Source organism: Paroedura picta, chromosome 6 (genome assembly GCF_049243985.1).
Source record: "Paroedura picta isolate Pp20150507F chromosome 6, Ppicta_v3.0, whole genome shotgun sequence".
NCBI classification, from domain to species: Eukaryota; Metazoa; Chordata; class Lepidosauria; order Squamata; family Gekkonidae; genus Paroedura; species Paroedura picta.
Genome location: NC_135374.1, coordinates 87,801,116 through 87,823,619, shown reverse-complemented (window position 1 = coordinate 87,823,619; position 22,504 = coordinate 87,801,116). Strand labels below are relative to the sequence as shown.

The window sequence follows — 22,504 nt, the reverse complement described above, 5'->3', positions numbered from 1 at the left end:
GCCCTGATGAACCCAAGCCTTTTTGAATTGTTTTCATTGGTAATCAGAAAGCGAAGCTAATTTATCACCTGGCTGTTTTTATGTCTGTGCCTGCCTATGTAAGCTGTAATTGGTACATGTTTGTGAATGCAGTTAGTTGGGTATGCTGCTGCATGTTTATTGCAGTCTGTAGTTGTTTGGGAAGGGAGAAGGAACTAATACTTTTTTGATAATAATTTTATTTTGCAACTTTATATTGTCACAGTTTAAAAATCTCTTCTCTGATATAAAAATAAGATGGTCTTTGCTAAAGACCTCAGCTCTCATTTGCATCAATTGTGGTTGCAGGAGAGGTCTTGGAAAAACCTGTGTCATTTCCTAGCATAGTGTGGCACTTGGGGAGGGGCTGTGGCTTAGGAAAAGAGCCTCTGCAAAAATGTCCCAGGTGCAGTTCCCAGCATTTCCAGTTAAAAAGGACCAGGCAGTAGGTGATAAAAAAGACTTCTTCTTAAGACCCTTGAGAACCACTGCCAGTCCAAAGAGAAAATACTGGCCTTGACAGGCTGATGGTCTAACTCAGTGTAAGGCAGCCATGTGTGGGTTTGGCTTCTCCTGTATTCTTTGTCTGCCATGCTATATAGGAGGAAAACATTAATCCAGAATAATGTTTTTATACATTGGCCAGGTTGAAGGATCAGAGTATGAAGAACTTGTCCGCCTTCATGATTCTGTGTATGATCAAGCTGTCGCCTGGTTTACTTCTCTTAAGGACAATATGAAAGCACAAATTTTAAACCACTTTGGATCAATGCCAGGGAAAGAACCTGAGCCACAGGTAAATATATCACAAATCTATAATTAAGTGAAGTTCAGAAGTTAGCATATGGAAAGGAAATAGACAAATATTCTCATAAACTTCTGGTGTTGCCACTATATGCTATCTTCAACTACCTAACAGTTAATCTGTAAAATATGGAGGGGGGATGAAGGAGGGACTAAACTGAGCTTAAAAAGTACCCGAAAAATACTTTATCAATATTTTTGGGGTATTATTTAAGCCAGCTGTCCCCAACCCCTGGTCCTGGAATGGTACCAGTCTGTGGATCTGTCATTACCGGGCCGCGGCTCCTCCTCGTCCTCCTCCCCAGCTGCTGGATGGGACTCCCCCGCGGCGTGGCACTGCGCAGCTGCTGCTGGCAGCGCCCCCCAGTGGGCAGCGGGAAGTCAGGGGCACCAGGGGGAAAGCAAGCGGAGCAGGGGCTCAGGCGGTAGCGATGTCCCTCGGCAAAAGACTACCCCCCCCCCGGGCCTCAGTAAAATTGTCAAGCGTTGATCGGTTCCCATTGATAAAAAGGTTGGGGATCACTGCCTTAAATAAATAATTTTTGTTGCTTGCAGTTATTTTTCCATGGCAGATCTTTCCCCCTCCTCTAATATCTAAATACAGAATTTAGGGCTGTAGAATTGGAGATGGGATAAGCATCTATCTTACATTCTTTGCTCTGTAGCTGTTTTTATTTTTAAACAAACAATGGGGCTCTTGTGTGTGCTTTTATTAGGCCCCAAAAGATTTAGGATTTAGTGTCAGGCATAATAGATTTTCAGAAGTAGACATTTCCCTAGTCCACTGAAAAAAATATCAGTAGCTGTTCAATGCACTAGAATTGACCGACCCACATAACTTACATATCTAGATTATGGCCCAATGAGACATCATCATCTTGAATTGAAATCATTCCTCCTTTGCATAATTTACATTTGTGTTTGCATAGTCTGTTATTCATTCTAATAAATAGTGCCAAAATGCCTACATGCTCAGTTTAGCTTTGTTTCTTTGTTCTGTTTTTGTGCGTTCAATATTCATAAGCTATACATCCATATTTTTATGTACCAGTAAATGGTGAAAGAATAGCCTTATCATCAAGCAGTGCTGCTTCTCAGAACAGGAGTATCAATCTCACTTCGGCATTTCCAGCTGTGACCCCTCCCCCCCCCAAAAAAAAGAAAGAAAGAAAAGAACATAATTACAGGCTAATTCCATACTGATGTCTTAGTATTAGAATATCTGAGGGGAAAATATCATTTTGTTTCTAGTTGATTAGCAGAACTGTTTAACTTAGCATGGGAGAAGGATGTGGCAATTGTAACCCAGGAAAACCTTGTACCAGCAAACAGGCAGTAGGGAGGTCCTTGATCACTGCATTCTGCCTTTACACTCATTATAGCTATATCACGATTTGCTTTTGTTTTTCCTGCAGAGCAGTCCCAGTGGCCCGGCTTGGTCTTGGTGGCTGTTAGCAGTATTGCCGCTAGAGAACAGGGCCCAGTTGGCCATACTTGCCATGACCTCACTGAAAGACCGGCTTATCGCTATACGTCGTGTATTAATATTTGTGACACGCAAAAGACCCAGATGACATCGCCTTATTTGTGACTGTACACTGCAACCCACTTGTTGCAAATGCAAGAAAGGAAAGATCGAACAATGATTCCTACTAATGACACTGATCTACTCATCTCGGCATTCACCATCGTTTGCACTCTCTATCCAGTGGCTACTCAAGCACTCAGTGCCTATTGTCCTGAAGAAATCTAAGCCTCTTCAAAGTTGTGCCACAATTACAACATAGCTAATGGTGTGGTTGTAGGCAACAGCTTGAAAATAACCCATCTACTTGTCACAACCCAAGTTAGGAGCCCTACATTGTCACCAAAACCCTAAATGAGGTTTCAACTTAGTAGCAACGAGTCGAACTCAGAACAGTAGAATAGAAACTGGAGGGGAAATGCATTATTAGAATATATGCCTGATAGCAAGCTGAAGGGAAATTCCTCAGACTGATAAAGAACAGCAACTGGATGAACAGGATGATCTTCCCATCTGCAGCCTGTTGACAAAATGATTGATGTATGAAGGAGAACTGGGATTTTCCTGGCCAAAGTGTTCCCTTCAGAGGATTTGTCTGTCCAGAAGAGCAGCTGCTGAACAGCTGTGTAGGTGGTAGAATAAGTTAATCCCTTGTGTTTTGTAATTTGCATGCTGTGTGTAATAGGAAGAATGTTTAAAATATGTATTGGAAGCTGGGTTTCCCCCCACCCCAAATTAGAACCACCTTAGGCAGCCCACGTTATAGAATTGCTTAGAGTCTGCCCAGTCCTCAGTGGTTATACCCAGGGCCCTGCGCCCAGGAGGATCCCATTGCCTATGATGTCGTGGAATTTAATGAGTACATGGGATGTCTCTGCCACTGTTACCACTTGAGCATATCAGACTCTAATGGCTGGATCGTGGCCAGTGTTTAGCTTATATATACTTTGTTGTTCTAGGCTGGTCTGTGGTTAGCTCATTAAAAGGCTGTGGAGAAATAAAATTTATTACTTCAGGTTATCCTACATGTTCATTCAAGATTCAGTTTACCTGTACATACAACTGCCAGACCAGCTTATTATACTGGAACAATGTTAGCAGATTTGTGTGTTGTTGTTTAAAAAAACAAACAAAAACCAAAACTTTAATATTCCTCTTTATGTACCGACTACTGTCTGTGCTTGAAGTCTTTTTGTCCATGGTGACAACATAAAAGGAGGCACAAATTAAACCCTGTAAAGGCAAATCTCAATGCAAGCTTAAACCAGGTGTTACCTTCAATTTGTTGTTGGTTTTATAAATATATTTGTACTTTGATGTGTTAGTACCTATTGTTTGATGACTTCTAAAAATGGTCAGGCAACCCATTGGCAAGTAAATTTTAGCAGGTGCGAAATAACAAAACAATGCAAGTAGCAGAGGTCTTTTAAGCTGTAGAAATAGTTGTACTCTTGGAAGAGAGGGATTGAGCTGGTTCAGATCTTAACACATTGTGCAAATGGAAGGCAAAGTAAAATATTGGCTCATGTGCAAATAATTTGGCAAGGTGAAAATAGTGGCAATACCAAAATATTTTAAAAGTGCCTCCTTTTAAAATTAGAAAAAGTAAGTTCTCTTTAGACAGAGGCTGTAAACACTTGCACGTGAATTCAGGAAGAAATACTTAAAATTGTTTAACTGTATTCTTGGGTATTATAATTGTAGTCTGAGTGATACTAGATGATTGGCAAAAGAATCTAGTCCGAAGCTGCCAATAGGAATTTCCTCAGAACTGATCAATGCACCCTGAATGTACTGTAGTTGCCTCTACCTTGAATTAGCCTTTTGTAGTTAAGTACCAACCTCTGACTACTCTTTTAAGTGTAAACTGTGTAACTTGCAACCAATGATCTAATAATCTCTACCATAGCCTTCCTGCAAGTTCTGCTACCTTTTCCAGAGTTTGTAGATTATGTGGTGGTGATTGTTGTTCTTTCTTCAAGTATTTTTAGCGAGCATCAAAACCAGAAAAAGGGAGGTCTTAGGGTGTATTCCCTTCTATCCATTCCCTAGGTGCTATCATACTTCCCCACCACCGCTGCCGTCTTCCAGTTCACACACTGGACTTCACAAAGCTTCCAGCATTAACTAAGCATGCCCTCATTAATTTTTGGCAGGGAACTTGGACCATCTGCTATGACCTTTCACAATACTCTTGGACTTGTTTGTTTAAAGCATTTTTACCACTTCCAGGTATAACTCAAATATTTTCTCTCTCTGTCTCTTTCTATGGATTGATGAAGTAACTGAGAATTGGTGTATAACTAAGGAACTCTTTTGTTCCAGTAATTTATTAGTTCAGCATTTTCCACTCTCATAGATTGTATTCTCTGCAGTCTCCTTGTCCTCACTGGTTTAGGACGGACTTTTTCCAGCAGTCTTCAGCATGGTGTCAGTCCATAATGGTATCAGTCCTTAAAATTAAGGTACCGTTTTCTGCTCTTTTAACAGTCAAACTGTCAAAGGAGCAGATGTACTTTAATTAAGGTACAGGATGAAAGCTGGAGTTTTAAACCTCTTTTCTCTCTTAGGTTAATTGGAGAATTGGGGTGGGTGGATGTCTGCAGTCTAAAAGGGTTTCGAGAAAAACATGTGAGACAATATTTCATTGACTATGGCAGGGTGGAGAAGGCATTCCAGCCTCCCCAATAAAAAGCAAACTTGCATAAGCTTGTTTTTACATCACAGGCCAGCTCTGAGGCTTCCAAATAATAGATGTATTTGAAGTTCAGTTGTCTTTTGAACTTCATAAATCTATACCAGTTGTTTGCTACTGTGGCCTTTTATCAGCTGCTTCTCTCCTTTCTTCTTTTCAATCATGGAGATTGTTTTGTGACTCCGTTGAGCTGATAATCAGCAGATTACTGCTTCTCCTTCAGCTTGCGCTGCAGTTAATTTCCAAACAGAATAAATGGCCATGGTGATCAGAAGGCTGTATGCTTTAGTCATACAGTATCTAGGGCAGGGGTAGTCAAACTGCGGCCCTCCAGATGCCCATGGACTACAATTCCCAGGAGCCCCTGCCAGCAAATGCTGGCAGGGGCTCATGGGAATTGTAGTCGATGGACATCTGGCGGGCCGTAGTTTGACTACCCCTGATCTAGGGTGTCTGAAGGACTGGTGTCTGGTAGCGCCTTAATTTTGCAGCTCTGGAATGATTGTATCAACAATGCAACGCAAAACCGGATCTGGGGCTTGTGACCAGGTTGATGTTGTTTGTTTGTATGTGTTTTTAAGTACATTTTATGTAGATAAAACTTGAAACGAAATCCTCATCTGTTTTTGAAGCTAGTTGAAGTGTGTGTGTATGTATGTGTACATATGTATAGATATAAATTATTAATCCGCGCCTTTTTGTATTTAGTAAAAACAAAACAGATCCGTGTTACAACCATGTTTGGCATTTCTTGTTCTCCAAAATGAAGCCAAACTTTTTTTTAAACTTTTTTTTTTGCAATGTTCATTTCATGTATATTTGGAATATTCATGGGAAAATGTATTTATGTGATATTTGGAATAAAGAAATTCAGTTTACACATGTCAAGTTGTCCTTTTGCTAACTCTTTTATTTCAAGTAATACTGAAGTTTATTGCTGGGATCTAGTTCGTATAGCTACCATCTTGAAGTAATCGGTGGTTTCATGCTATATATGGACTATCTTTTTTCCCCCGTTGGCAGAAAAGCAGCTTAAAGAGAGCCATTTTGAGCAGATAGCAGGGAGGGAAGGAGTTAATCTGCCTTTGGTCATTTCTCTGTTGTAACATTGTGATGTTGCTGGGCATTCTTTTATTTTTATAGCCTTTGGGAAGAATCATGTAACTTGTCATGTATGGTTTGAGCCTAGGAATAGTTTCTGTTTAATATCTGTTAGCTTGCAAAGGACCTGTTTGCCTCTAGCTAAACCTTAAAAAACAGATAGATAGTTTGGGGTATATTTTTCTTCATAGAAGTTGAACATGGAACACAAATAGAAGCTCTTTATTAGTAGCTGCATTACTGAAGTCTGTTTAAAATTAGTGTGTGAATATGGTAGGCATTTGTTTTCCCTGTATAGAATTAGGTGGGCTTTCCTTAGGGCCAATAGACACATTCCGTCACCAATTTTTCCCCTTCAAATGACTTTAAATTTTTTTCCCATGTTCCCACTTAAATACTTAAGAGGTAGTTTTTCGAACAGGGAAAATGTTGCTTTAAAAACTACTGGTTGTTGCCCTTCCAAAAGTGGTGGTTTTCAATCCCTATCTTTCCTGATCCACCCAATTCAGCCTCCACTCAAGATTCCCTGTGCTTGTGGTGGATTTTTAAGGTTGCTATGATACTGATTATGCTCAAGTGATCCTGGGGGGATCCCGTTTAAGCTACTATCACTCAAAGCTTGGCTGCTTACAGGGCACAAGACCAAGTTCAAGGAAGGTGGTCACTTACAAGATGAAAATGTCTGAACTTTTAAAGATATGACATTTCTTTCTCAATTTGATGTTCACGTGTCTTGGTGGCAGGTTTATCGGGGTTGGGTGGTTATCGGAGAACTGTCAGAAATATTTGAGATGAAGCCGAGCTTCTTTTCTGAAGAGTAATGGGAGGCATGGTTATGACTTGATTGGGGAGATGCATCTCTTACAACAATGTTTCATTTGCCCAAAGGTGCTAAAATTCTAATTGTCTTGGTGCAGAACTTAAAAGCCCAAACGACATCATAATTCAGTTATGCCATGGTCTGACCTTTCACAAAAGAGGTTGGGCTTGCAAGTGCTTCTCTGTGCCCTGTGGCATCCTGGATTACCTGATCATCAATACATATTGGTCCAAGCCCGATAAACGATGGTTTTGTGGTTCTGCTCCAAACCAAATTGCAAGCCATGAGAAAGCCAGCCCAGAAATATGGGGAGCATAAAAGAGGAAGAGTGGGAGAATGAAATACTGAATTTGTTCACACAAACCGTGGTCTGGCATAATGTCTGTCTGAAGTATCCCCTAGTGTCCCCTTACCTAGTACAAGTTTGCATGGTCTGAGTCTTGCCTCTGTCTTTTGACTTAGTCCTCAGATTGTTAACAATTATGTAAACTGTTTTACAGAGCTAATATTCAACTAAAGGATGGGAGGGGGTGTGAAACAGCCAGGAATAGTCCATGGTTAAGTTGAGGCTGAACAGAACAAAAGCATCGATAGCTAAAGGAATACATTTTAAAGAAAGCAGCATTTAAATATGTTTACTAGTTACAAACGGGTTGAATGAAGAGGAGGATCCCATTGCTCATTGTCCTTGCCTCCCACACCATAAAATGCTTCCCAAGAACACAGAAAAACACAAGATACGTGACAGTCTGATTTGTGTAGGTGTCATATATAAGACACAGAGTACATCTCTGAAAGATAACAGCACTGGAAGACACGATTCTCAAATATATTGCAAGCTTTGGTTGAAATGTGAATCTGTGGAAGAGGCACTTTTCCCCTTTGTGGCCCAATCAGGCCATAGAATCATAGAGTTGTAAGGGGCCATACAGGCCATCTAGTCCAAGCCCACCCTTCTCCCGCTCAATGCAGGATCAGCCTATCCAGGATAAGTATCTGCCTAGCCGCTTCTTGAAGACCACCAGTGATCTGTGATGTCGTCTCTATTGCCTCAGTCACTTGCATGTTCTTTCTGTTTCTCCTTACAGAGGAAAGGCCAGAGAACAATTTGGTGATGAAGTGATGTTCAGATACTCTGGGACAAGCAGGGGAAAGTCTCTGAGCGCTACAAGGGTCAGCCACTGACTAGCCATTTCTCATGTGGCTTGAGCCTAAAAATGGACAATCCCTTTCCCCACCAGAAGATGATCTGTTTGATACTCTAGGTCAGGGGTAGTCAAACTGCATTCGCTGGCAGGGGCTCCTGGGAATTGTAGTCCATGGACATCTGGAGGGCCACAGTTTGACTACCCCTGCTCTAGGTTCAGTAAATCAAAAACAAATTAGCTGACTTAGTCAAATGGCTGTTATACACTCCCAGTAACCTGTTCTTTGTCTAAATTCTCCTGACGCTTTTTGAGTATTTAGTGTTAATCCGCATTTGCAGATTAAGTCTCATTTAAGCACTGACACATGTAGCTGAGCCACAGCTTATGTGTCACGTCATTGGACTGAACTACAGGGAGCTCTACATGAAATCTGAAGCCTAAAAGATCTCTGGTCATTCCTCATTTCCATATTTGTAGTGGTAAACAAAATCCAAGTCCACCGCATCCTAAAGACCAAGATGGAAGAAAACAGGACTGCAGCCGGAAACAGTGCAACGGAGCACTGTGAACATTATAGATGAAGCACCAGCAGAAGCCAAGAGCCAGAACGGGATGCAGAGCAAATAAGGGAGTGCCTCCAAGAAGACTCCTATTTGGACCAAATCAGAGGCTCTGTCAGAATATTCCACATGGGAAGACGTAGAGAAGATGCCCAATAGCCAAGCAGAAAAGTACAAGAAGATCGCAAAAGATAAAACTGAAGCTCTGATTAGGGACCAAACATGGACATTCATAGATCTGCCCCCAGAGAGGAGAGCAGCAGGATACAGAGAAGAATCCCAGAATACAGAAGATGAACCAAAAGGACTAGAAAAGGTGTTGGAAGATGCAAGATCTGATTCAAAAGGATACAAAGAATATTCTACAAGGGGCATCGGAGATGTGTATTTAGCAAAATTAATTAGGAACAGCCTGATAGATTTCAAATAGTCTCCTAAGTCCTGGTTGGGTCATTCGGAGTCTTCCTGCTCCTCCCTGCTTGCCTCAATGAGCAGTCAACAGAACAGTTAGATGGTTAGGTCTGTCTGTCTCCTCTCTTTCTAAACAAAGTCCATTATCTTCTAAAACCATTTTATCCTTTTAAGCAGCTTGGTGCTTATCACCTCTTTGCATATTTGAACTCTGCCGACTGAGTGGGGGACATGACAGATATTTATAGAAGTATGCATGGCAAGAAGAAAGTGGGTAAAGATATATATTTTTCCCTGTCCCAAAATATTAGAACTTGGGGGGGGGGGAAACCCAACAGTGAACAGGAAATTCAGGAGAGTCCAAAGGTACTTAATACAGTGCATAATTAACTTGTAAAACTGCCTGCCATGGGATGTGGTGATGGCTGGGAGTTTAGCTAGATTGCACAGGAGATTAGACAAAGTCTTGGAGGAAAGGTCCATCCATAGCTATTATGTCTTTTATGTTCACAGTAATACACCTTTGGATGCCTTTGATAAGGAAAAGACAAAATCTGGAGCGATTGTCAGAGCAATGAATAAAATATGGGGAGTTGTAGTTACAGACAAAGTAACTCTGCCGGCATCCTTAGAAAGCCAAATATCAAGCCTGTCCTCCTTTGGGTGCCGAACATCTTGCTTATGACTGCTCTGAAAACAAGTAGCTCATCTGCCTATAAAACTGGCCTCATTTCTCCTACATGCCCGAAACTTAGAAGGGATGATGGTTTGGGTGACAAGCACAATGACTGAAGCATTTGGGTGACTGAAGAATTTTATCCAAACGGTATGAAAAATGGAGATATTACAGCTGGAAATGTGTTTTGGCTTTAGTTGTAAATGAAACTCAGACTGTTTATCCCAAAAACTGGCAAACACAACTCCTTCAGTAAGCATTGTAATTTGGGGGTGGGGGGAATATCCAAATATGAAGGAAAACAAGTTACAGCTTGGAATGTACTTTCCACTTGAAACTAATAGAACACAAAAATAAGAAAGGGGGAATTAAATATTGGCAACAATACTTTTTCTTGTACATTCTGCTACTAATGGAGCAATGAAATCTCCAGTCAGAAAGTATGGATTGCCAGACCTGAAATTGTGCCTGCTGTTATCAGTTATGATCGGTGTGGCAATTACTTTGCAGTAATTTTGCAATACTTTTTGTACCTGAAAATGCCCATGCATGAATGTGTGCACATCCATGAGAACACAGGAATTTTTCTCTGCATTTGCTTCCAAATAGGAGTCCTGTTTTTGAGAACATTTCCTTATGTCATACCCTTAATGGCCACTTTCCAATATTTTTGAAAGTATGCAGCTCAAGCATGTTAATGCACCATCTGGTCCAGAAGATCACAAAAATCCCACCCACATCAGTGCCACTTTGCTTCAGACCTTTGTGGTTAAAAAAATGATAAATGCTATAGTGCTACAGCAGTTACATTTTTTAAAAAGCTCTCTAGTGGATCTAGGGGCTTTTGTTAAGGCAACTGGAATAATGCTATAAAAACTACCAGGGTTTTTTTAAGGGATATGGCTGACAGAGGAAAGTGTGCAGAAAACTCTTGCATGAGTGGTCCACAGGGCTGCATTATGACTTTAATGGGTCCTAGGCACTTTTGCCTTTGTGGACTCCTTCCACCATAATAATATGGTGAATACTTTGAATACTTCAACTTCTCCCCACCCCCGTTTTAGGCAACATTTCATAGATTTTCGTGGGCCCTGAAATTTAATTTTTTTCTTCAACCCTAAAAGTTCTTTTTTCCCCTTCCAATTAAAATCAAACCAAACATTAAACCTTTGTTGGGGCCCCCTAAAATTATTGTGGGATCCAGGCACTGTGCCTGCTGTGCCTAATGGATAAATCACCCTTGGTACCCCATGGCCTAGATAAATGCCTCTGCATTCATAGCTGCACTCAACACAAATGAAGAATCCTTGCCGTGTGGATTCAACCACACACCCCGGACTAGACTCATTAAAAATATTATAATAAAGACAGAAACAAGGCACCCCTTCTGGAATCTGCTGAGGCTGTCTGTACTTGTTCTGCTGAAGCCTGTATGGGTGGATTTCCCCCTATCTGTCATCTTGAGCAGGTCATTTATCAACACTATAAAATATTATAGGTCATGAGTACTATTGCCACAGCTGGGTGATAACCAGAACCGGTGGCTCTGGAAATGGAAATGAAGAGGCAGAGGGATGCCTGAGTCCCATCACCAGATCTGGAGATAAGGTTTCAAGAGCATCTTGACGTCTAGGTGAAATTACTGGACTCTGCAATGAATTTTAGTCTGGGTCTCTCAGCGCACCTGATGGTGCACACCAGAGGGTGCGGTAATGGGGACTTTTGGCCTCCACTTCTTCTACACACACACACACCCTACGCCCCCCCCCCCCCAAGTGATCTATGGAAAGAAAAGGTGGGATACCCTAGATACTGCTGTACATCCAACAGTGTCATGTAATGTGTCTGAGGGTGTCCTGCGCCCTGAGTGAGCAAAGGAACCCAAAGGGATGCATGTTTCGCCCATTTTAAGAAGCGGGGTTGGGGGCCGGTGGCACGGCGAGGCTCTCTGTCTGCCTTCAGGGCAACATGGCATGCGTGCACCATCCCTTGGTCGGTTTTATCGCAACACGCACGAATGAAGGAGGCGACAGCTGAGTCTGGCTGGAGAAACGCCGACGGCCGGGGCATCAAACTCGCGGCCGGGGCATCGGTTCTCCTCGGAGCTCGCTCGCTCTCGCTCTCGCTCGCTCGCTCGCACCGGTCTCGGCTGGCCGCCGACGCCCGGCGCGAAGGGGTTAAGGCGGCGCGCGTTTCTCCCCTTCCTTGTGGCGTGACTCATCTGTCCCCGCTGGTGGAGGCGGCCTGCTTTCCCTCACGTAGCCGGGCTGGAGAGGTTCCTGGAACAAGCGCTGCTGCCTGCTCACGTCTGACGCGCAGCACGGCCGGAGCAGCCAAAACACCTGGGGGGCCCCTGGGCGGCGGGGACGCGCAGCCTCGCCTCGCCTCGCCTCGCCTCGCCCCGCACGGCCGGGGACGGAGTGTTCCCTGGCGCCGCGCGCTCCCCTGAGCCGCCGCGAGAGCCGAGAGCCGGCCCAGGCAGGCCTTGGGAGAGCGCCCCGGGGCGGGTAGCGCAGGCAGGACCCCTTCCCCGGAATGCTTTTGGGGCCGGGGCTCGAGAGGAAGAAGTCTGCAGGACAGGAAAGTGGGCTTTCGAAGCAGGCGGGGATTCAACAGGTGGGGCGCCCCCCAACATGCCACCACCGTGACAGGAAAGTAGCCCCTGGGATTTCTGCCTGTCCCAGGGCAGTTCAAGGCTCAGCCAGGAAACATTTTGTTTTGAAAAGCTGGTCTGCTCAGGGATGGGGCCATGCTTCCTGCCCACTGAGCATTCTTGTATTCTGAAGACATACTGAATATCTCGGAATATTCAGCTGGACACCTATAAGTGGCGGCCAGCTGATGCAAGAGGCCATTCTGACGCCATCCTTCCTCCTTAGGATGGTGTACTTCTCCCTCACAACAGCCTTGGGGTTAGGCTGACAGGATAGGACTACTGATCCAAGGTCACCTTTATGGCAGAATGGAGTGTTGAACCTGGATCTCCCACATGATAGCTGGACACTAACCCAGACGTTCTCGACTAGGGTTTCATGAAACCGTGAGGTGTCCTGACCACCCTGGAAGGGTTTTGCAAATGGGTGGGAGTTAATTAATTTTTAATATATTTTTTAAATTTGTCAAACATTTATCAAGTGATAGGATCATATATGGTCATGTCGACCTGCCCCCCCCCCCCAGAATGGCCAATGATGGGCCTGGAGGGGACGGGAAAGGGAGGGGCCCTGGTTAGGGTTGTACACAGCTATGCTTCCCAGCCGTATTCTGCACAATCATGCCACTTCTGGGGTTTCTTGAAGCCTGAAGGATGTTTCAGGGGTTTCTCAATGGTAAAAATTGCACCACATAGTGGTGCAGTACATTAGATACCGCTAGACTAGGGTTGCCTGGTTGCTCCTGGCCACTTGTGAACAATGCGGGGTAGGGGATAGGATTGCCAGATCCTGGTTGGGAGACTGCTGGAGATTTAGAGATGAAACCTGGGCAGGACAAGGATGCCATGCCACAGAGTCCAAACTCCAAAGTAGACATTACTGATCTGTAGTCTGGAGGTGAGCTGCAATTCTGGAGAGTCCCCAGTTTCTATCTGGAGGCTGGCATCTCCATGCTAGATGCTGTTCAGGCAGAACTACATGTTACACTGTACATGCAGCCTCTGCCTCTAGCAGGCCCAACTGGGCACCTACCAGTGCATTTGGTGGACATAAAACAATTATATTTTAAAGGCATTTAAAGTGGCCAAAATCATTAAAATCAGAACTTAAATACAAAAAAGGCATAAAATAACAAAACATCAGGCAGGAAAGCCTGATCACTAAGGAGATGCCAAATAAAACAAAAAAGTCTTCACCCACTGGTGAAAGATAGTAACAGAAGGGAGCAGAAAAATCTATTCATGAGAGTTCCAGAGTTTGGGTGCCATGACCAAGAAGACCCTTTCCTGTGTTGTCATGCAGCTTGTGTTGGAAGGCAGGGAGTGCCCGAAGCATAGCCTCTGAAGATAACCATAGTGGTCAGGTACGGGAGTAGGCATCCTTCAGGTATGTTGGTCCCAAACCATAGGACTTGTGAATTGTGCCCAGAAATAAATTAGGAGCTAGCAAGATTGAAGTGATGTGGTCCATACAATTCACTCCAGTCATCCTCCTGTTCCAGCACTCTGCACCACTTTGTTCCCAAAAACTTCTCAAAAGCAGCACTATGCAGAGATCAAATAGGGGGCTGACTAAGGGAAAAATGAAGGGAAGAGAGGTCGTCATATGGAAGGAGCCACAGGGAAGAGGAAGACGAATGAACATGCAGGACTATGGAAAGGAGAGAATAATATTAACATGGAGCAAGTGAGCCGGTAAAGAGGTTTTGCAAACAGAAGACCATTGAACCAATAGTAAGTAGAATTTTACCTGATCTGCCTTGCTGGGTGAAATCATGGCCCATAGTATCAAGCAAAGCTACTAGTGCTCTATCTGGCCCAGAATACCTAGCCACTGTGATCCATGCAATAATCACTTCCTGACTTGATTACTGTAACTTGCTCAATGTGGGCCTTTCCTTGACCTTGCTCCAAATGCTACAGCTGGTCCAGAATGCAGCTACCCAGCTTCTCACACATACACTTTAGAGACACCACATAAGACCAGTACTGCAACAGCTGCACTGGCTTCCATTCGAATGCCAGATCCCAATCGAGGTTTTGGTATTAACCTTCAAGGCCTTATGTGGTCCAGGCACTGTGAACCTACAGGTCTGTATTTTTGATCATGTTCCCCAGAGAGCACTCCATTCAGCCAATGCAAACTGGCTGAGGACCCCTGGCCTCAAAGAAGTACATCTGGCCTCCCACCTGGTGGAATGAGCTCCTTGGAGAAACCAGGGCCCTGACGGAGCTTATCAAGTTCCACAGGGACTGCAAAATCAGGCTCTTCTGCCAGACCTATGGTTGAGGCCAGTTACAAAACACTGTAAACCAACTGATTGGGCCTCCGTTTTCCTCCCACCCTCTCCTACCCCGCTGCCTCCTCAGTGGGTCAGAAATATTTTTATTGGTGCTGTCAGTTGATGTTCCATCTATCATTTTAGAATTTTTTTTAATTTTTAGATTGTTTTTATTGTTTTATTGCTGAACTTGTATTAAATGTAAAGTTTGAATCTGATGTTCACCGCTCCAAGATGCTGAGTCTGAGAGAGGCAGTATATAAATTATAGATAAGATAGATAGATGATGGATGGACGGACGGACGGACAGACAGAAAGACAGATAATTAGCTGGCCCTTATGAGCCCAGAAAGATGGAATAGAAATTTTATAAAATAAATAAAACTATTGTGTTCCCTTATTTCAGTGTTCTCTCTCTGAACCCCCCACCACCACTCTGATCCTTGGTTCTCTTACTACCTCAGCTCCCTTCCCTCTCTTCAGCTCAGCTGTTGCTCCTTCCTTTCTGCCACCTTTGTCTGCCAAACTTTCACTGCTATGACAGAAGCCGCAGTGCAGATAAGTTTCCTATTGTTCACAGATTCATCCCAAGCAGTTAAAACATTTCAGCCAATTGGCCAGTTGCTGAAGGGGAATGTTACCAGCCAGTATGGGGATACCCTAATGGTAGATTTATACCATATCTGTCATTGCCAGCGGCTTCATGAGGATGAGTTATTTCCTAAGGTAAATAATGGGCAGATATGGATTATTGTTTAAGAAGGTTTACACAACCCTCTTATAAAAACAGAAGCCCAAGTTACAACAATCAGACCTCAAAGTAATTTTACACATGCTATAAGCCTTTAATGGTACTCTCACTCTCTCTCCCCCACCCCCAGTTTCTACTAAAGTTTGCCTAATAAGGATCTTAATCCTAACATGTGGTTCCTACCACTACTTGCAGATTATGTCACAACACTGTGCTATGAAACCGGGGTTCTGCCTACTCACCACAAAGAATTATTATTTCCTTGTATAAAATTTAATTCTAAAAAAAACACCCTTCCCTTTTGCAGTATATTCCTTGGCTCTGTCTAGATTTGGATCCCCATAATGTGTAGTACACAAAATACCTATTTAAACATTGACAGAGCTTTGTATTTGCAAGCTGACATCTGCTAAACTAGACTGATGTTTGACTTTCCCCCAGTGACAGCTGAATTTAAAATGAAGGGAGGCGACGTTGAAAGTCTCCAGAGAAATACAAGGAAGTGTGTACACACACACACACGCTCAGATCTCTGTTGCCACTTTGTAAATTGGGATCCAAGTGTGATTTTGGAGATCGGAGTTGCATGCACAGAAGATTCAGATTGTTACCACTTCAGATATATGTTTTATTTGGGCTGATTCCATACCTCCTTCGGGCAAGATACAACAGTTGTATTACTGGCATGCTGGATTTTCATGTACGTGCACATAAGATTACTCCAGGAATATAGTTTATTTACTTCATTTATAGTCCAGTTTTCTTTCTCACAAGATACGTGAACAGTTCTATACCTGCACACACCTTAGAACTATGTGTTCTTGGAAGCTTCAGTTGGAACAAAACACAGTAACAAATTTGACCACTGGGGATATATCCAAACGAGTTTTGTGTGTGGCTGATTAATTTCTGGGGGTACTGTAAAGTGCAGGCTATTAAATTCCAAGCATCAACATTCTGGGGCCTGAGTATTTAAAGGGCCATTTGCTCCCCACATATACATGTCTGTCAAATAAGAACTACTCTGGAGGCCATACCTTGAGCACTCCCTACCTTCGGGAGTTGGTATGGGTTCCCAAGGGATTTTGTCTCTGGCACACCTCACACTTGCTTGTCCTTGCACCTAGTCTGAATAGCTTTAGATACCAGGTGAGATTTTCTTTACTTGGTCTTTTGACCAATATATGTGGGAATTATGTGTGTGCCTCCCTCTGAATCTTTGCCTTCTGGTAGTTGTGCTTTATAAACCATTGTGATGCGATTTAGGGACAGGGCATAATTTTGTGCTGCTGGAGTCTTGACCCAGTATGGTGAGTGCTGCACTTGTTTAATCCCAAGATAGCCAAGGCGGTCCAGGGGATGGATGGTCTTGGGCTGTGGAGATTTGTAGTCAGCAGCGGCAGGAGTCTGTCAGCAGCAGTGAGGATGACTACCTGAAGGAAAAGACCTAAGAAAATGAAAGATGCATGCTGGGAAACATTATCGGCAGGAATCACAACCAGAGAATATGCTTCTCATGAGCTGTGCACCCATGGAACAGAAAGGGCAGGACGTGTGTCTGCAAGATCAGCTGCAACTTGGAGTTATGGCTGGGGAAAACCCTTTTGGGATCTTACGTATCCTAGGAAAGTCTTAGTGGGTCCAAGTGAAGAGGCACAGCTAGGCCTTCATGTTTTATTCCAGTGAGAGCACCTGTGCTGTTGGCAGAAATTAAATTGGTGGACACTTTCCCATCACTGTGAGCTGTACATAAGCACCTACTGAATTTCTACTATTTATCACTCTTACAGGCATTTTATTAGGCTGCCAGACATCTTCCTTCTATGGACAGTACAATCAGCCAACTTGATGTAGGAGTTCAGAGTGTGGACTTCTAATCTGGCAAACTGGGGTTGATTCCCTGCTCCTCCTCCACATGCAGCCAGCTGGGTGACCTCGGGCTCACCACAGCACGGATAAAGCTGTTCTGACCGAGCAGTGATATCAGGGCTCTCCCAGCCTCACCTACCTCACAGAGTGTCTGTTACAATCTCACAGGGAAGGAGATTGTAAGCCGCTTTGTGACTCCTTTGGGTAGAGAAAAGCGGTATATAAGAACCATCTCTTCTTCTTCTAAATAGATACCCAATGAACAATGGATTAAATTAAGACAGCCTCCATTCTCACAACTTCCACATAGCTGATGCCAGCCCAGTATGAAACAAACACTGTCTGAAACATCTAGTAGAAGAGGTTTTCATGAGGCTCACGAGAGAACATTTTGAGCCACGTGAAGCTTCTTGAATTACCATTTGATTTAAAAACATACACACAATTTACTATACAGGGAGAACTGGAAGGTGGTTTGTTTTTTCCATGTGAAATTGTAATGTGATCTGGACTCCTGGTGAGGCATAATGCTTTTAAGTCTTCTGTGCTCCAGATTCATAACATTCAGTAAGATATATAAAGTCAAAAATGTGTCTTATTATTCCTTTCCTTTGCAGCAGGGAGGGATTATCAACTCTTACAGAACACTCCTTCATGCATATGGTGTATTCCCTGTACAATAACTCTGCAGTCAGTAATTCATTTTTTATCAATAACACTGCACGAAGTCATCAGAAAGCCCAATTATGTAGTATAGAGGAAAGGCTTTTCTTGCATTAGCAGTTCTGCTTTGTTGTTTCCCCCCCCAGCGGTTGTGATGCATTTTTTGTGTATTTTTCTTTCTTTGGGTGCAACATTTAAAAAAGATTCTTAACTGGTAAACCTGGTCTACTTTTTCAGGGAACTGAAGGCAAGTCCTGAAAATATGTCTTCCAGGGTGTGTGTCTTGGTCTGGAATGACAAAGGCATAGAACAGTATCTTCTGCAGAAATAAAAATGGAGCAAGTCTGAACAAGTGGGTTTTCTAAGGCCTCACTCTTCTGTCAGAAGTTGCTCTGTTGTTGTCTGTCCAGAGGAACTCTTTGGCCACTGGGTGAGTCAGGATGCTGGACTAGATGGACCATTGGTTTGATCCAGCAGGGATCTTCTTATGTTCTTATAAATCAGATGGGATTGAAAAGGTGGGGTGGAATGTGTGCCACGGCTCCCGCATGGAATATAAATGTAAAGTTAAGACAAAATCTCCCCTTCTCTAGATCTGAGCAGAGGAATAATTCTGAGACCATTGATGGAACATTAGTCCAAAACTTTTTAAAAATGCAATTGTGAAGAAAGCTAGTGGCAAAGGATTCTACAACCACTGGTTGTGTCTGCCAGTGAAAGTTCATGCTGGATTGTCAAGTGAATGGTTGAGTTCCACCAGCACCACACATCTCTCCTTGTGGTAGAATGGAAAGTCATCCTATTGTAATCCTTTGTGAGATGTCTGGTGGACCAAAGTAATGCAGCTTTTAATCCTGCTATGGCAACCTTTGACACGTTTATTCCAGGGATCCTGGATTGTGGAATCCAAAAGGATTCTGGATCTCTCTCATCTCTCAAGATATCCTTTCAGGCACTGTCTCATATTCAAATCCTATCAGTTCTTCTCCAAGTCATAGAAATAGGACTAAAGAAGTTAGAACCAGTTCCTGAGAGAGATGGAGCAAGGAATCTATCTTGAATATAAATATGGTTTGGGGAAAGGACCACTTTTTCAATCTCAGCCATTAAGCAACATTCGTCTTGGTTAGTATTTGGATGGGAGATCACCAAGAAGTCCAGGGAGGCAAGTGATAAGAAACCACTTCTGTTTCTTACCTTAAAAACCCAATGGGGTCGCCATAAGTCAGCTACCACTTGATAGTACTTTTCACCACCATCAATCAATACTATTCCAAAGCACATTTGTACTTTTAAAATCTACTGAAATCAATGGGATTAGAAGGATGCAAATCTGCTTGCTTAGAGGTCCAACTGGAGCCTTTATAGAGGTTGGGTTTTTTTTAAGCCACAAGTTTAAAAATCTCTTCTGACTGAAGTTAATGCAATCAGAAAGACAGTTTACCAGGACACTTCTGTAGAGAATTATCTGTAGAAGGTTAAAATAGAGGATCATAAGTGAAGAACAGAGTTGCCTGTCCTCTTTTAGAAACTTCCTGATGTGGGTCAAGACAGAATATAGAAAACTGATGACTGACAGTGTGGAAACTATGCTGGAGGTCAACACAAAGAAACAGCAAAGCCTCCAGAACATTTACAGCAGGAGTAGTCAAACTGTGGCTCTCCAGATGTCCATGGACTACAATTCCCATGAGCCCCTGCCAGCATTTGCTGCCCTAGGTAGTATATCGTTTCTTAAAGCTGACCCAGTTAGAGCTGATGAGATGAGGCTTTCAATTCACACTGGCAAACTGGTAATGCCTTCCTGAGAGATGGAATTGTCACTCCTGGCTTAAAATGGCCAGTGGTGTGTTGGCTTCTAGAGAGAGTTGAATAACTACCAGCCAGTCTCAAATGAATCATTTGTGAGCAAGGTGATTGAATGAGTGGTGACTGGCCAGCTTCAAAGATTCCTGAATCTGGTTTCAGGGCATAATTATGGGGCTGAAAGAACCTTATTTATTTATTAATTTGGATTTTTATACTCCCCCTTCCCTATGGCTCTGGGCAGTTTGGCCTTGGTTGTCCTGGTGGATGACATGCATAATGGACGGGGGGAAAGCAACATTGTTAATTCTTCTGGACCTCTTGGCAGCTTTTAATACCATCAATTATAATATTCTGCTGGATCACCTTTTTGGATTTTGCCTGGGAGACATTGTTCTGCAGTGGTTCCAGTAGTACCTCAAGGAGTGTGATGCTGGAGACTGCTGCTCTGTCTCTTGGTCTTTGTGCCCCATGCTATTCAACATCTATCCGTCAGGTCTTCTTCAAATTTGCTTCCAGACTCAATTCAAGGTGCTGATGTTGACACTTAAAGCCTGGGACACATATGCCTTACTGACCACCATCTCCCATATGAACCTTTTCCAGTCACCAACACCTGTCTATCCTCAGATGGTGGGAACAACTGGAGCAAGCCCTCTGAGGATAACTATCTAAGGATAGACAGGAGGTGGTGACTAGAGGAGGAACCGCATCCATTTTGGGACCCAAAGTTTAGAATTCCCTCCCCATGGAGATTTGTCTGTCTCCTTCGATCTGTGTTTTTCAGCAACAGGTAAAAGACTTTTTGGAGGGTCCGGCATCCCCCTAATAATGGCCTTTTGGCCCTCCTCCTGGTGGTGTTTATGTCCATTTAATTTAATATTTAACTGTATTTTAATTATTATTTTTAATGCTCACAGCCTTGGGTCAAAAGGCATCATTAACATGTTGCAAATGAATAAATAAGTGCTGTCTATAGAAGGACATTTTGAAGTGATGTTGGTGTGGGGTTAACTAGGGAATGTATGAGTGAACTAGATGACCTTCCATTATCTGTCTTTCAGAAAATTTTATTGACTTAGTCAAAAAGGGAACTTCTATAAATCTGCTTTTTCTCCTAAATTATTTTGAAGTACCTTTGAAAAAAATTAATGTAGAGATGAGGAATATTGGTCTTCAAGGCAACGATCTTCTGAGGTCATATTTCTGTTCCCCTGTGATGTGAAGAAGCTTGTTTATTCTCTGAAGAAGGAATTTATACTTGGCACAACAAAATCTATTGGCACTCACATTAAATATTTGAAGAGACCAGGGTGGATCCTGATCTAGAGGAGATGTACTCCTTCCCTCTGTCACATAGGACAGAGGCATGGTTTACATATGAGACAATTCAGGAACACTCATACTGTGAGATAATACAAGTTTCTGGGGATTCCATGCCACAGAAGATCCAAGATCAGGTGGTATGGAGAAAGAGATTCTAGCAGCTAACACAAGGGATGATAGTCTGTATACCCCCAATGAAATCAGTCCTGTTGTTTATTCCAGGGCTGTTGGGTTGTGGTGTCCTGACAGCAGTCATCTTGGGAACCCAATGAACTTCTTCTTCCAGACAGCAACAGACTTGCTGTAGTGGAGTTACAAACGTTGACTGGTTGAAGTCCCACGTTGCCATGCATAACAAAGGAGGCCAATACATGTTCTCCTCCAGAGCCATCCAGTCTGCAAAAAAACCAAACAATCGTGGTCAAAGTGGCCTGCAAAACTATCAAGGGACCAGGGATAACAACCAGGCAACCCGATACTATACTCTGCCTTTGCAATAACTACTCATTACTTGTTCCGTGGCATTAGCATAAAATATACCAAATTTCACAGCCAATATGAGAATGCAGATTCACATTGTCTTAATTCCACAAAAGACCTTTTTCTAATGGTACAGTTTTATAGCATAGTGCGAAAGTTTAAGTCAGTTCTACCTCTAGTGGCTAAAGACAGAAAGTGTTGCTCATTCCTTCTGCAGTTTATCATCAGTGCATTTAGCTCTGATGTTTTAAAAGCAAACCATTTAGAGGGACTGGATTCACTGGGGAAAATATAGTTTGTAAGAACATCCTCACTCATTTTAGAAATGTCTGCCCCTGGTTCCTAAGAGCTATAATTTCTTGTTGGTTGAGAGTCTGAAATGAGCAAGAAACCAGGAAATTTGTAGCTGAGAGCTGCAGCTACAATAAAGGTCAGCACCTCTCAAATTAGTCAAAACTCCTTTTGACAGGGAAATAACTATCACTATTCACACAGGTGCTTACTCCTTGTAGTTATATAGGACAGGCTTAGACATATATGTACATCATTTAATCACTCAGTATTTGATTACCATTGATTGATTGATTGAATTTCTATTCCGCTCTCCCATAAGGCTCAGGGCGGTTTACATAAAACATCACAAATATACATAGAAATCTAGTGACAGTAACATAACAGTGGCTCCAAAATTGAACATAACAAATTATAACAAAACTAGTTTCAAAGCCCCTTTATAAAAAGGGGTTTTGAAAGGCGCGTGAGTCCGGCAGGGAGGGAAGCCCCAGCAGCCGCTCTTCGCGCGACTGCTGGGGGTTCCCTCGGGCGGCGGTCTGACGCTTCAAGAGGCGCAAAGCGCCTCTCGCATCGTCAGACCGGCAGGGAGGGAAGCCCCAGCAGCCGCGCTTCGCGCGACTGC

The 22,504-nt window shown here is 43.1% G+C and overlaps 2 protein-coding genes and 1 long non-coding RNA gene across 3 annotated transcripts in view; 2 read left to right on the top strand and 1 right to left on the bottom strand.

The window, feature by feature from the left end:
* LONRF2 (LON peptidase N-terminal domain and ring finger 2) overlaps nt 1–5,926 on the top strand; it is a 50,245-nt gene extending 44,319 nt beyond the window's left edge. Inside the window, exons 11-12 of the mRNA XM_077343517.1 lie at nt 665–814; nt 2,238–5,926. Coding sequence (XP_077199632.1) covers nt 665–814; nt 2,238–2,396 — 309 coding nt within the window. The 3' untranslated portion in view covers nt 2,397–5,926. The remainder of the gene's footprint in view (nt 1–664; nt 815–2,237) is intronic.
* A 6,071-nt stretch (nt 5,927–11,997) lies between these two features.
* AFF3 (ALF transcription elongation factor 3) overlaps nt 11,998–22,504 on the top strand; it is a 388,206-nt gene continuing 377,699 nt past the window's right edge. Inside the window, exon 1 of the mRNA XM_077343516.1 lies at nt 11,998–14,145. The gene's annotated coding sequence lies outside the window, so the exon portion shown is untranslated. The remainder of the gene's footprint in view (nt 14,146–22,504) is intronic.
* The window catches only part of LOC143840236 (uncharacterized), a 59,825-nt gene continuing 58,020 nt past the window's right edge, over nt 20,700–22,504 (bottom strand). The window contains exon 4 of the long non-coding RNA XR_013232079.1: nt 20,700–21,504. This is a non-coding gene — a long non-coding RNA (uncharacterized LOC143840236). The remainder of the gene's footprint in view (nt 21,505–22,504) is intronic.